Source organism: Eurytemora carolleeae, unplaced genomic scaffold (genome assembly GCF_000591075.1).
Source record: "Eurytemora carolleeae unplaced genomic scaffold, Eaff_2.0 scaffold347, whole genome shotgun sequence".
Classification (NCBI taxonomy): Eukaryota; Metazoa; Arthropoda; class Copepoda; order Calanoida; family Temoridae; genus Eurytemora; species Eurytemora carolleeae.
Window position 1 is genome coordinate 167,588 of NW_019396270.1, and position 13,839 is coordinate 181,426.

The following is a 13,839-nucleotide window of genomic DNA, read 5'->3' on the forward strand; positions in this document are numbered from 1 at the left end:
TATCATCAAAAACTGTAAACTCTCATTATTTACAAAGATTTTCTGTAGATTTTCTAAAAAAAATTATTGAAAAGACGATATTTGAAGAATTTGCAGAAATCTGCGAACAAATTCATAAAAGTAATTCAATATAATGATGTAAAAGAAATAATTGATTCTAACATTGATTTATTGACAAATATGTTCCTAAACGTCTAATTAGTTTACTGTAGAATTTTACTTTATTTTTTGTCGTTGTTATTTAATAATTAAAAAAAAAATTCCCAAAACTTACCCTTCCAAATTGATCATTTTGAACGTCGACTTTGCACTCAAACTCAGTAATTATAGATCTTTAAAATGTTTTATATGTCTCAAATAAATCCTAGAAAATGTCTCTACAATACTGCAATCTCAGTTCAACCACCACACATTGCCGGTCACTTCCTTTAAGGGGGTTATCATAATTTGATATTATTCTTCACATTTGTAGTTTTAAATGACCCTCCATTTAAATAGGGGCATGTCGGATTTCACAGTGGTACCCTGAAAACCTTGATCTGATTAATAATGAAGAAGATAACGACTGTGGTCAAAACAAGAGGAATCCATGCACAAAATTGAAAAAGGTTAAATATCGCGTATACCGTTCTAGTTTGTTTAAAACGGAGTACGGATAATATTTATAAGAAAGTTTTACCTGTTATTCATTTTGTTCTGAAGTCAAGAAAATGTTCCTCCTAACAAAACTTCTGCCAAATTTTCTCAGAAAAAAAAGTTAAAGGGCGCCGCTGTAAATAGGTTGAAAATCACTTTAATTTATTAAAATTTCAATGATTTTAGGTTTATATACAGTTTAAGCAAGAACTTCGAAGCCATCGTAAGAATTTATAAAATGTGGTTTTCTGAACCTATACTGGTAATGGAATACTGGGGATAGTTAGTTTTTAATTGAATAAATATATGGAGCTCTTTAAAACTGTTCCTGCATATTTTATAGGTATAAGTTATTTTTCGATTACTGAGATTTTAGTATAATAATTATAACCCATATAAAAAAATTGTCAAGACGACATTTGGTAAATTCTTTTGATGTCTCCTTAGTATTGGGTTAAATTGCATCGGAAAGAACATTTGCCACAAACTAATTTTCCTATTCCTGGTTTTTTGAAAGTTGCACCCTGATTGTAAAAGCTTTGGTTATTAGATATAACAGAATTTAAAACAATATAGGCCTTCGACATTAGGTTACAAAAATATAAGGACAATGAAATTAGAGTTTATGGCAAGTGTTCAGTTTCGTTCAGAAGCAAAACAAACTTTTGTTATATTCAGTGTTATGAATCTATGATTATAAATGACCCAGAACCACGAAACATTAAAAAATGTAAACAACTGAAGGAAGGGTTCCTGAAATAACTTATCATCATTATAACAGTTATTTATTTATGAATTAACAAGAACAATATTAATTAATTACGAAACTGTAATTTACAGTAAATATTCAGTAGAATATAAAGAACAAAGGAACTTATCTAAAAAAATGTCTGTTACGAAAATAATTTGATTGACAATCATAATTTCTTTTCTTGAAGAGTAAAAATGTTTTAATTTCTAGTATATGTGACTGGATAAATTTTCTTTTACTTGTGCGGAGCCCATACAAAACATATCATCGCTAAACTTATCACCACAAAAAATATCAAAACATATCTTTTCAGTGACAAAACTTATCAACTACAAAACTTATCAAACTACAAAACGTATCAAACTCAAAACTTATAAACAAAATTCATGAATCTAAAATTTCAAATCAATAAAATGTTCCAAAAATTGTTTAAAAACCCTATTCTAAGCCAAGTTTCAGTTGTACAACGTTTAAAAATGTTTTAAAAAATAAATTTTGTAGTTATTTTAGTAAGTTTTGAGTTTGATATGTTTTTTAGGTTGATATTTTTTGTTTTTATACGTTTTGTAGTTTAATAAGTTTTGTGAGGATAAGTTTTGTTTTGATAAGTTTTGTAGTTTGATAAGTTTTGTTTTGATAAGTTTTGTTGTTAGATAAGTTTTGTTTTGGTAAGTTTTGAAAAGATATGTTTTGCGGTGATAAGTTTTGTGGTGATACGTTTTGTGACGATACGTTTTGTAAGTGCTCCTACTTGTGCGCAAGGATGTAAGGCAAGGAAGTCATTTCAGAAGTGTACACATCTTTAGTACTGCAGTGTACTGTCTCTGGGCGCTAATGTAAAAACAAGACGGATGTCGAAGCTTGACATGGGATCTATCATTCACATAAAAAATCAATGAAATATTCTGGTCATAGGAAACTATTATGTGAATTATCAAAATTATCAATATTTAATGCTTTTATCCTCCTCGGATACTAAACGAACACTGATGCATCTATTATTGTTTACAAATTCCGCTCAGAGAGAACTGGTTTCAATATGTACACAGAGTATACACAACCGCAATTGACTTTCCTTGCATTACATTCTTGCTTGTGCGTACAATCAAAACTAGAGGAGCTACGTGGTCACAAAGTTGTAACAGTAATTTCGCATAAATTTGTCCTTCTTTCTCCGGATAATTCAGCGTGAGTTGGCGATTTTTATCAATGAGAGTGTACTGAATCATAAAAAATTAGAACTTGAAATTTAATTTAAAAATAAGTTTTATAGAAAATTATATTATTAGCAGAGGCCTCGCCATGCAAATCTAAGATTTAGAAGAAAAATGGTTTATATTAATTAATCCTTTAAATAATGTTAAAATGTACACGCTATAATAACCCCCTTCAGCTTTAGTTCTTTATCTATAATGAGATTGAAACAATTTTAAGTTTTAAATATTTTCAATATTATTGATTATGTGATTAATGTCTGGAAACTAGCATGAGGTTTTCTTAATCTGTATTAAAATATTAGTGGAGAAAAGAATATCCTCCTCCGTCCCAACCTCTAGGGTAGCAGCTGCAGGAGCTGTATTCTGGATCTTCTTAACTCCGACAGTGCACCTGTTCTCACGGAACGGTTTGAACAGGATCCGTCCGCTCTGAGAAACCCTGCCAAGGTTCCCTTTAATCTTTAACTCAAGCTCAGATTTCTCCCTGATAATTAGATCTGAACTGGTTGTGATCAGCTTAAATCCTTCCTGGCTCTCCAGACAGTTATCGTTTACTCTCTCTCCATGTGTTGAAACTAGGACCCGAAGCTCTGCATCCGCTCCATCCGTCCTATCCTCGGAGAAATGTGCGTCCTCTTCTCTCCAGTAAACGGATATCCGAGCCAGGTATGGAACTCGGGATAAAGATCTAGTAAAAGGATCAGGTGTTATTTTAATCTTTTATGTCAAGGTTTTGTAACAAGATAGTATTCAAACATTTATTTCGCATCTACACATGAATATTAAAGTCTATTTAAATCTATTTGAAAAAATATCAGTCTTATATTAAGCAAAATGATGAAGATTTTTTTTCTATCTTAATATTGATAATTTTCATTTGTGATTTTTCTCAATGAGTGAATTACGGATTTAAATGTTATTTAAACATTTTATTATAATAGAAAAAGACGATATCTTACTCATCGTTACTCATGGTTTAAGGGTACCATTGTTTATCGGGCATGTAACTCATTTCAAATTCCGTTAACAGTTCCTTTAATATTCTACTTTAATGTGACTAATATATATATTCTCAGATCTTATTTGTTGTGATTAGAAATCTAAGTTCTAACCTGAAGAGTTTATCAAGCATTGAGATAGAGTCTGTTACCATCCAGGTTGGTAGATTGACCAGCCAGAAAGCAGCAGATACAACAGTATTAAATTGTACAGTTCCTTGATGGTAGGTGAGGGGGGTAGATAAGGTTACATCCTCCCAGACTGCTCTACTACCACAATCAGACATAGAGCACAGCAGCTAAATATAGATAATAGTTATATACTGAACATGTTACATAGTTTTATACTAAACAGTGAACAATGTTACAACGTTATATACTGAACATGCTACATAGTTTTATACTGAACAATGAACATGTTACATAGTTATATACTGAACATGTTACAAAGTTTTACTCTGAACAATGAACATGTTACTAAGTTATAAACTGAACAATAAACATGTTACATAGTTATATACTGAACATGTTACATATTTATATACTGAACCATGAACATGTTACTTAGTGATATACTGAACAATAAACATGTTACATAGTTATATGCTAAACATGTTACACAGATATATATACTGAACTATGAACACTTGACTAAATATATACTGAACAATAAACATGTTGCATAGTTATATACAGAGCAATGAACATTGAACATATTGCATGAGTAGAGAAGATAAACTAAGCATGAGTGGAGAAGATAAACTAAATTTAAACATGAGTAGAGAAGATAAACTGAACATGAGTAGAGAAGATAAGCTAAGCATGAGTGGAGAAGATAAACTATGCATGAGTAGAGAAGATAAACTGAACATGAGTAGAGAAAATAAACTGAACGAGTGGAGAAGATAAACTAAACATGAGTAGAGAAGATAAACTAAACATGAGTAGAGAAGATAAACTAAACATGAGTAGCGTAGATAAACTAAACATGAGTAAAGAAGATAAACTTAACATGAGTGGAGAAGATAAACTAAACATGAGTAGAGAAGATAAACTGAACATAAGTAGAGAAGATAAACTAAACACTAAACATGAGTGGAGAAGATAAACTAAAAACTAAACATGAGTGGAGAAAATAAACAGAACATTAGTAGAGAAGATAAAATAAACACTAAACATGAGTGTAGAAGATAAACTAAACATGAGTAGAGAAGATAAACTGAACATGAGTAGAAAAGATAAACTAAACATGAGTAGAGAAAATAAACTGGACATGAGTAGAGAAGATAAACTGAACATGAGTAGAGAAGATAAACTAAACATGAGTAGAGAAGATAAACTGAACATGAGTAGAGAAGATAAACTGAACATGAGTAGAGAAGATAAACTGAACATTGGAGGAGAAGATAAACTAAACATGAGTAGAGAAAATAAACGGAACATGAGTAGAGAAGATAAACTGAACATGAGTAGAGAAGATAAACTGAACATGAGCAGAGAAGATAAACTGAACATTGGAGGAGAAGATAAACTAAACATGCGTAGAGAAGATAAACTTAACATGAGTAGAGAAGATAAACTGAACATGAGTAGAGAAGATAAACTGAACATGAGTAGAGAAGATAAACTGAACATAAGAAGAGAAGATAAACTAAATGTGTAGAGAAGATGAACTAAACATGAGTAGAGAAGATAAACTGAACATTGGAGGAGAAGATGAACTAAACATGAGTAGAGAAGATAAACTTCACATGAGTAGAGAAGATAATATGAGAAGGAATAAAATAAATTCCAATTGTTTTCAGTTTTTTATTCCCATCATTTCCTTTCAATCCCGGGTTACCCAACCTTGCTCCGATTTTAGATTAGGATTGGCAAATGATATTCAATTATTCAAACTCATTCATAGGATATAACAAAGAAAATAGTAAATGATCAATATTACAAAGATTTGTTTTATATCTTGGAAACTCTTTATGAGAGTCAACCTATTCATCTTTATGAGAGTCAACCTATTCATCTTAGAGTCAACCTATTCATCTTTATAAGAGTCAACCTGTTCATCTTTATAAGAGTCAACCTGTTCATCTTTATGAGAGTCAACCTATTCATCTTTATAAGAGTCAACCTGTTCATCTTTATAAGAGTCAACCTGTTCATCTTTATGAGAGTCAACCTGTTCATCTTAATGATAGTCAACCTATTCATCTTTATGAGAGTCAACCTGTTCATCTTTATGAGAGTCAACCTATTCATCTTTATGAGAGTCAACCTATTCATCTTTATGAGAGTCAACCTATTCCTCTTTATAAGAGTCAATCTATTCATCATTATGATATTCAACCTGTTCATCTTTATAAGAGTCAATCTATTCATCTTTATAAGAGTCAATCTATTCATCATTATGATAGTCAATCTATTCATCTTTATAAGAGTCAATCTATTCATCATAGAACTTTTGAACCAAACTAAGAACATTCCCGTGGTTCCCTAATCAAAATTTGAGGCGAATATAAAATTAACTATATATAGATATATAGATGATCCATACATTATGGGTAAAGCTAACTGTAAATCTTAGCTTTATATGAACTCAAGGACGTATAATAGCATTCTCAGTATCAAACGTACGTCCAGTCCAATGGAATTGATTACTCGCCTTAATGATATTATGAGCCTTAGATCTTTACAATCTGATGTCGCAGAACTTTGATAATTCAAACTATGAACTCTGTTAGACCAATAGTCAAACTGTTTAGATATCACAGCTTAACGCCATGTTGCAAAGATATATAAATTAGAAATTAATAGTTTGAGGCAAGTAATCAATTCCATTAGGCACCGAGCCTGTTTGATTTCCATGGTTGCACTGCAATAAGGACAAAATAACATAGACTGGCGGCAATATTGGACCTAAAGTGATTCAAAATAACATAGACTGCCGGCAATATTGGATCTAAAGTGATTCAAAATCACATAGAATGGTGGCAATATTGGACCTAAAGTGATTCAAAATAACATAGACTGCCGGCAATATTGGACCTAAAGTGATTCAAAATGCAACGATACAAAAATATCCATATGTAAATTGTGTAATTTATATAAACATGCATTGAAAATAAGTAAAAAGACATATCATAGAAAATGGTTGGAGTCAATTAGTTCAATCTTTATATGAATTCTCGTGTTGTGTGTCGTCATAATAATACATCCATAGATAAAGATAGATTGCGCATCAGACGACATTTTTCATCTTGAAAGATATAACTGTACAGAGGTGTTTTAAAGATATTCCTATTATATAGATAAACTAGGTCGGTTTTGAACATTGGCTGTTCTTATGTCATTGAGTACTTGTGGTGTACATGAGTTCTGTAGAGAGAAATTTCAGTTAGTTTAGTCCTTCTCATGTCCTTCTTCAGTTCTCGTCAATATGATATATTGCTCAGTGAAATATTGTTGTTCAAATAGTTCCATTCCCGGAGTTATTTTACACTCTATTATGAAATCCATTAAACACCAAACCACCCCGCTTATCATTGAAGTACACTTTGACCCCTAGAAGTATGAGTTCGCGGACTGTAAAATTCTTGGTGATTTTGCGTACATAAGCTATCTATGTTTCTTCATTTATCTATGAATACATCCCGTTTAAAAACCGCGAGCACTCCCATTTTTATTCCAACATTACTCCTTAACAGACAAACTCTGCATAACCAGGATCGGCATTGATGAGAAAATGTTATAAACTTTCTTAAATAGAAAACTATTTCAGCTTTTTCCAAACAAAACATTCATTTGCTTTAAGAAATTAATGGAAGGGAATCAACTGTAAAAATATTAACGTAAAAAAAAGAAAAACAGAAATGACAGAATGTAGCTTAAATAGAGATGGCGGGGGGGGGGGGGGGTTATAAATGGAGTTTAGATGTTGTAATTATGTAAATAAACCGCTATAAAGGATTGTATAAATATGCTGTACAACATCCAGAAAGTTCTTTATCATTATAATCATGAATTCAGATGATGACATCTTTAAAACGTTAAAAATTACGTTTTTTGTTTATATTTATACACGTTAGGATGATGAAGAAACAAGTTGAAGATTGAGATTTTGCAAATTTAATTACGCAAATAACTTTAAGATATTAAAGGGACTGTATGTAATTTCAAGTGAACCTCCATTTATTAATGGGCATGTTCGATTCAAAACAGTTCCCTTTAAACCTTCATCTGAGCAAAAATGATGAAGCTTCTATCCTTTTTTTCTAATATACTTCATAATCTTCTTCTGTTCTAAAAATATGACTTGCAGATTTTTGTTGACGAAGACAAAGACGAAAACCTAACAGTATTTATCACTTTTCCAGTTGAAACACGACGATATCTCCTCGTTGTTTCTCAGAATTGTACATGCAACTCATTAAATTACGTCAACATTGCCTTTAAATACAATTTTGATATACAGGGTGTCCCACATCAAATTAGACCGCGTCAATGGGTCTAAATTACGATTTGGTACAAGTAGATTTATTATATTTTCAAATACTTGTATTCATGTATATATATATTATTTGTCAAGGTTGCAGAATTATTAGAACTTAAATAATGATGTTTAGACTAAACACAACTTGAATTTTATTAATTTCTAATTTACTTTAAACTTGTTTCTCCTTCATGTGAAACAGCTCAGCATGTTTTTAATCCCACCACCCCTAAAGCACCTCCCCTATTTATTTTAACAAACACTAGCTACAGGGCCCGGCGTTGCCCGTAGAAAAAAAAATTTGAAAAAAAAGTTTTTAAAAATTAAAAAAAATTTTTTTTTTTTAAATATTTTTTTAAAAATTCGATTTTTTGGCCTATAACACCCCCCGGCCACCCAGGAGTGTCCACAAAAAATTTAAGCCCAATCGGTCCAGTCATTTGGCTGGCTATAGGCAACATATATACACGAATGATGTCTCGTTTTATTGTATAGACTTCTTTGTATTTAGTTATGAAAAGAAAAATCGACCAGCTGTATGTTTTAAAAAATTTGTTTTTCTGATCGTGTTATGTATTAAAGAATATTTTTTCCCAATCTTAAAAATACATGCATATAAGAACCCGTTCTTGTAAAAACCCATTGGTTGCAAAAATTTAGCAAGATTTGCATTAGTCCACTTCCTCCCTTCCCCTTCCTCTCCTCATCTTTTCTGGCTTTTTCCCCATCTCACTTTCCTCCTGTTTCTACTTAATATTTAACTTATTTAGTTAAATATTGAGATAATTTAGAAGGTTTATCTTAATATATCCCCTGAGTAAGTAGATGCTCTGTAGATTAATACTTTCAAGCTCTCCTGGAGCAGATTAGGATACGGGGATAAAACAGTACCTGGGTAGGGTCCAGAGTGAAGAAGTATTAGGGTAGGGTGTAGAGTACAGAAGTATCAAGGTAGGGTAGAGAGTAGAGAATGTAGGGTGTAGAGTACAGAAGGATTAGGGTAGGGTGTAGAGTACAGGAGTATCAGGGTAGGGTGTAGAGTACAGAATGTAGGGTGTAGAGTATAGAAGGATTAGGGTATGGTGGAGAGTACAAAAAGATCAGGGTAGGGTGGAGAGTACAGGAGTATCAGGGTAGGATGGAGAGTACAGAATGTAGGGTGTAGAGTACAGAATAATTAGGGTATGGTGGAGAGTACAGAATGATCAGGGTAGAGTGGAGAGCACAAGAGTATCAGTGTAGGGTGAAGAGAACAGGAGGATCTGTGTAAAGTTTTAAATTGCAGGAGGATTATGAGATATTATACTCAATAAAGGATAAAAGAAAATGAATGAATTTAATATTGGTTTAGATATTAATCTTACCAGTAACGACATTTCTATGGGAGCTCGCCCTCTGTCTTCTCCCGTTTTCTCAATCTATTAATATGTATATCAATAAAGAATAATTCAGTTTCCCTAGTTTTTATACTACCTGGAGATTAAAGTCTCCCGAGCTCAGATATTACTTGAAGAGTATATATTGAGATACTACCTGTAGAGTATATAGTCTCCCAAGTTGAGATACTACCTAGAGAGTATACAGTCTCCCTAGTTCAGATACTACCTAGAGAGTATAGTATCTCTAGTTCAGATACTACCTGGAGAGTATAAAGTCTCTCTAGTTCAGATACTACCTGGAGAGTATATAATCTCCTTCTAGTTCAGATACTACCTGGAGAGTATAAAGTCTCTCTAGTTCAGATACTACCTGGAGAGTATATAATCTCCTTTGTTCAGATACTACCTGGAGAGTATACAGTCTCCCTAGTTCAGATACTACCAAGAGAGTATAGTATCCCAAGTTCAGATATTACCTGGAGAGTATAGCATCCCTAGTTCAGATACTACATGGAGAGTATATGTTCTCCCTAGTTCAGATACTACCTGGAGAGTATATATTCTCCCTAGTTCAGATATCACCTGGAGAGTATAAAGTCATACTAATTCAGATACTACACCTGGAGAGTGTATAGTCTACCTAGTTCAGATACTACACCTGAAGAGTGTATAGTCTCCCTAGTTTAGATACTACCTGGAGAATATAAAGTCTCCCTAGTTTAGATATTACCTGGAGAGGTTGAGGTATTGGGAGAGTGACGGTTACCGCCTTGTGAAATTTCCTCCTCCTAAAGGTTGTAACATAACCATCAAATTAAAAACTATAAAACAAGTTGTAAAAACACCAAAAGTTGCCAAGTTTATTTGATTATATTTCCCTGGGTTCGATGGTAATAACTGGAGACACAGCTCCGCCCTGAACTGATAGATCGGAGAGTAAGGACGGACGAGCAGCGCTAACACTGATCCCGATACAGACAGGTTTGGTAAGAGCCTTGGCAGGGAAGAAACATTGTAAACCCGGAGCAAGGTTTGAAGTTGCCAGGCCTCCTTCCGGACCCAGGTTGAAAGTCTGGTGTCTAGGGCGGGATATTAGAGCAAAGTACTGAGGTAAACTATTTGTTATAATCTGGATCTTCTGCTCCAGTTTCTTGTTAATACTCACATTATTAATACTTGAGCTGAGGAATTGGTTTAGTGAGTTATCAGGTTTAATGTTTGTATGCAAACTCCATTTTTTTCCAGAATCGCATCTTAATATAACAACCTCACGTTCTGCTGACTCCTGGGTAGAATGATTAATCTCCACAAGGACGGGAGAGAGAAAGGATGCCGGAGTAAGCTGTAGGATTCGGGTTGCCAAACCTTCTCCGTCACTGAGAGGAGGAGGATGAAGGACGGATTCTACTCTGAGTTGACGACATGTGACCCTGACAGGCTGTTCTGCAGCTCTAGGTGGGATTGCAATCCTGAGTCCTGTACTCCGACTCCCAGTCATTGATCCGCCCCGAGCATCAACCAAGAAGCTGACAAGGAATTCTGCTTTAGTTGGTTTGTTCTCTCCTTCTCCTCCCCCTCCTCCTCCCCTTTCTAAACTTTCAGATCTTCTTGTCATACCTCCAGATGCTCCGATCCCACACTCTCTATTTCTCACACACCCTGGAGACAAATTGTTCTATAATATTATTCAGCTGATTGTTTAGAATATTCTTATTTCTAGTTTAAAATATATATATTTTCAGAGCCTGAATCCCCCCCCCGCTCTGTATGACACTAAACCTTTAGCTTTAAACTTGAGCAACAACGAAGCTTATTACACTTCAGCTTTCTGCATAATTTCAGCCTAAACTTTACTTTTTACTATCATCCTCGCAAGTTTGATATTATAGTTAAACTAGAAATGTTGGACGCTTCACACCAATTTTACTGATCTCGGTGAGTTAAAGAAAAATAATTAAAATTAACACTAAATCTGAAAAAAAAAAATAACAAATAAAGTTAAACCTACAAAACTGGAAAAGGCTGTCAAAACTCAAAATAATTAAAAATGACTGAAGCGAACTAAAAAAGAACTTTTAAATTTTTTTTTGGCGTGCAAAACTAATTTGACAGAAGAAGATTGAATAAAAAATGCGAGAAACCCGTCAAATGACGCATTATAAAGATTCAATTAGTAAATTGGAGGAGACAGCATACAATCCTTAGGTTATAGGAATAAACCTCAATCTAGGAATTGTTGTTTTCTTTTGTAAAAAAAAAAAATATATAATATACATATAACAACAAAGTATACAGTTCGCATACATTTGTGTGCACATTTATGTTACCTAAAGCGCCAATGAGAATTTAAAATTTACAAGTTCTTCAGGTTTTCTCCTAACACCATTTTTCAATTTCAACAAGCTTTTTTGTTTATCCTAATTACGTGTTTATACAATATCTTTTAGATTATTTCCTATTTTGTTTAAGGTGCAATGGAATATTTAGAAAGATACCATTTATCTGGGAAAATTGTCAATTCTGGCAGCCAGAGGGAGACCCATTCCTTGTTATCTTTTCTCAGACATTTAATAGTTGCTCTATACTAAATATTCAAGGTTAAAGTGGACCCATCTTCCCCTTACTCTTCTGCAGGTACCTGAACACACACACACTACAGGTACCTGAATACACACACACAACAGGTACCTGAATACACACACACTCCAGGTACCTGAACACACACACACTCCAGGTACCTAAACACACAAACATTCCAGGTACCTGAACGCTCACACACTCCAGGTACCTTAACACACACAAACTCCAGGTATCTGAACACACCCACACACTCCNAGGGATTCCGTATCTCCAGGTACCTGAACGCACACACACACTCCAGGTACCTGAACACACACACACACTCTCCAGGAACCTGAACACACCCACTCCAGGAACCTGAACACACTCACTCTCCAGGTACCTGAACACACAAGCTCTTCCGGTACCTGAACACACCCACTCCAGGTACCTGAACTCATACACTCTCCAGGTACCTGAACACACCCACTCCAGGTACCTGAACACACACTCTCCGGAACCTAAACACACACACTTTCCAGGTACTTGAACACACCCACTCCAGGTACCAGTCACACCCACTCCAAGTACCTGAACACACACACACACTTCAGGTACCTACCGATGAAACCAGGAGATTAAACCCAGAAATTAAACCTGAAGATTAAGCTTATAGATTAAACCTGGGGATTAAACTTATAGATTAAACCTGGGGATTAAACTTATAGATTAAACCTGGAGATTAAACTTATAGATTAAACCTGGAGATTAAACTTATAGATTAAACCTGGAAATTAAACTTATAGATTAAACCTGGGGATTAAACTTAGAAATTAAACCTTCGGATTCAACTTATAGATTAATGAACCCTGAGACTAAACTGTAGACTTTTACCTGTAGAAAACAAACACCTGGAGATTAAAACTGGAGAGTGAACAATTTAATATGATCTCAGTTTAATATTTATTAGTTTATTTACATTCTGCTTCTCTTAAATAAACACCTTTTCCAATGATATATAAAGTAAGAGATTTTGGAAAATTTATTTCTCTATTTTTGGCCTAGTTCGCCGACTTTGAAAAACAAACAGTTTTGAGAGTCACGGGGTCCCGAGTATGAAGGGGGGGGGAGGGTTGAGAGGGAGAGGGCTGGGGTTCACAAGTGTACTATGGACACATATGTATTTATAAATAACTATCTTACTATTTCAAAATTAAAGCGTAATTATTCCCAGGTAGCGAAGGATGAGCGGGATAGTTTAGGTCAGGTTCAAGACACGGGTCAACTTACAGAAAATTCAAAAAAGTCAATTTCAAACTTTCAAAAACACTTTTCAAAAAAATCGGGGGGGGGGGTAACTCAATAATCCGGTGTAAGGTTTGAAAAATTTAATAATATTCACCTGTGTATTTTGATAAATAATCCAATAATTAGGTATTCTATTAAAACTGTGTTTACTCTGCACACCGAAGTAATCCTACTGCTCCGATCCTGGCTTCAGAGAAACTAAACTTATTTTCTAGTCTCCGATTCCTTTCCCTTCATTTGGGGCGGAACCCTCTATCATAGAAATCCTCTGCCTACAAAACTGTATCATAGTAATCCTGTTTCCTACAAACCTGTTTCATAGTAATCCTGTTTCCTACAAACCTGTATCATAGTAATCCTGTTTCCTACAAACCTGTAGCATAGTAATCCTGTTTCCTACAAACCTTTATCATAGTAATCCTGTTTCTTACAAACCTGTATCATAGTAATCCTGTTTCCTACAAACCTGTAGCATAGTAATCCTGTTTCCTACAAACCTTTATCA

General features: G+C 33.9%; 1 protein-coding gene across 2 annotated transcripts; it reads right to left on the reverse strand.

The window, feature by feature from the left end:
- Positions 1 to 2,452: 2,452 nt before the first annotated feature.
- On the reverse strand, positions 2,453 to 13,559 carry LOC111699849 (ankyrin-3). Of its 2 annotated transcripts, none has more exons than XM_023470593.1 (6): positions 13,429 to 13,559; positions 10,346 to 11,142; positions 10,198 to 10,255; positions 9,453 to 9,506; positions 3,717 to 3,901; positions 2,453 to 3,292 (listed from the first exon to the last, which is right to left on the reverse strand). In XM_023470593.1, exons 2-6 carry the CDS (start codon positions 11,080 to 11,082, stop codon positions 2,869 to 2,871), a joined length of 1,458 nt encoding a protein of 485 aa, XP_023326361.1. In that variant the 5' UTR covers positions 11,083 to 11,142; positions 13,429 to 13,559; the 3' UTR covers positions 2,453 to 2,868. The 2 variants fall into 2 exon arrangements, with proteins under 2 accessions (XP_023326361.1, XP_023326360.1); XM_023470592.1 differs by having other exon boundaries at positions 10,346 to 11,126; positions 13,429 to 13,554.
- Positions 13,560 to 13,839: the final 280 nt, after the last annotated feature.

What these genes read in the sequence shown, in the direction of transcription:
- LOC111699849 (XM_023470593.1), bottom strand. Translation starts at nt 11,082, where the DNA reads ATGACAAGAAGATCTGAAAGTTTAGAAAGGGGAGGAGGAGGGGGAGGA. An exon ending in GTTATTACCATCGAACCCAG is followed by an intron (nt 10,256 to 10,345) that starts GGAAATATAATC and finishes TACAACCTTTAG; the next exon opens with GAGGAGGAAATTTCACAAGG. An exon ending in CCATAGAAATGTCGTTACTG is followed by an intron (nt 3,902 to 9,452) that starts GTAAGATTAATA and finishes ATCTATATTTAG; the next exon opens with CTGCTGTGCTCTATGTCTGA.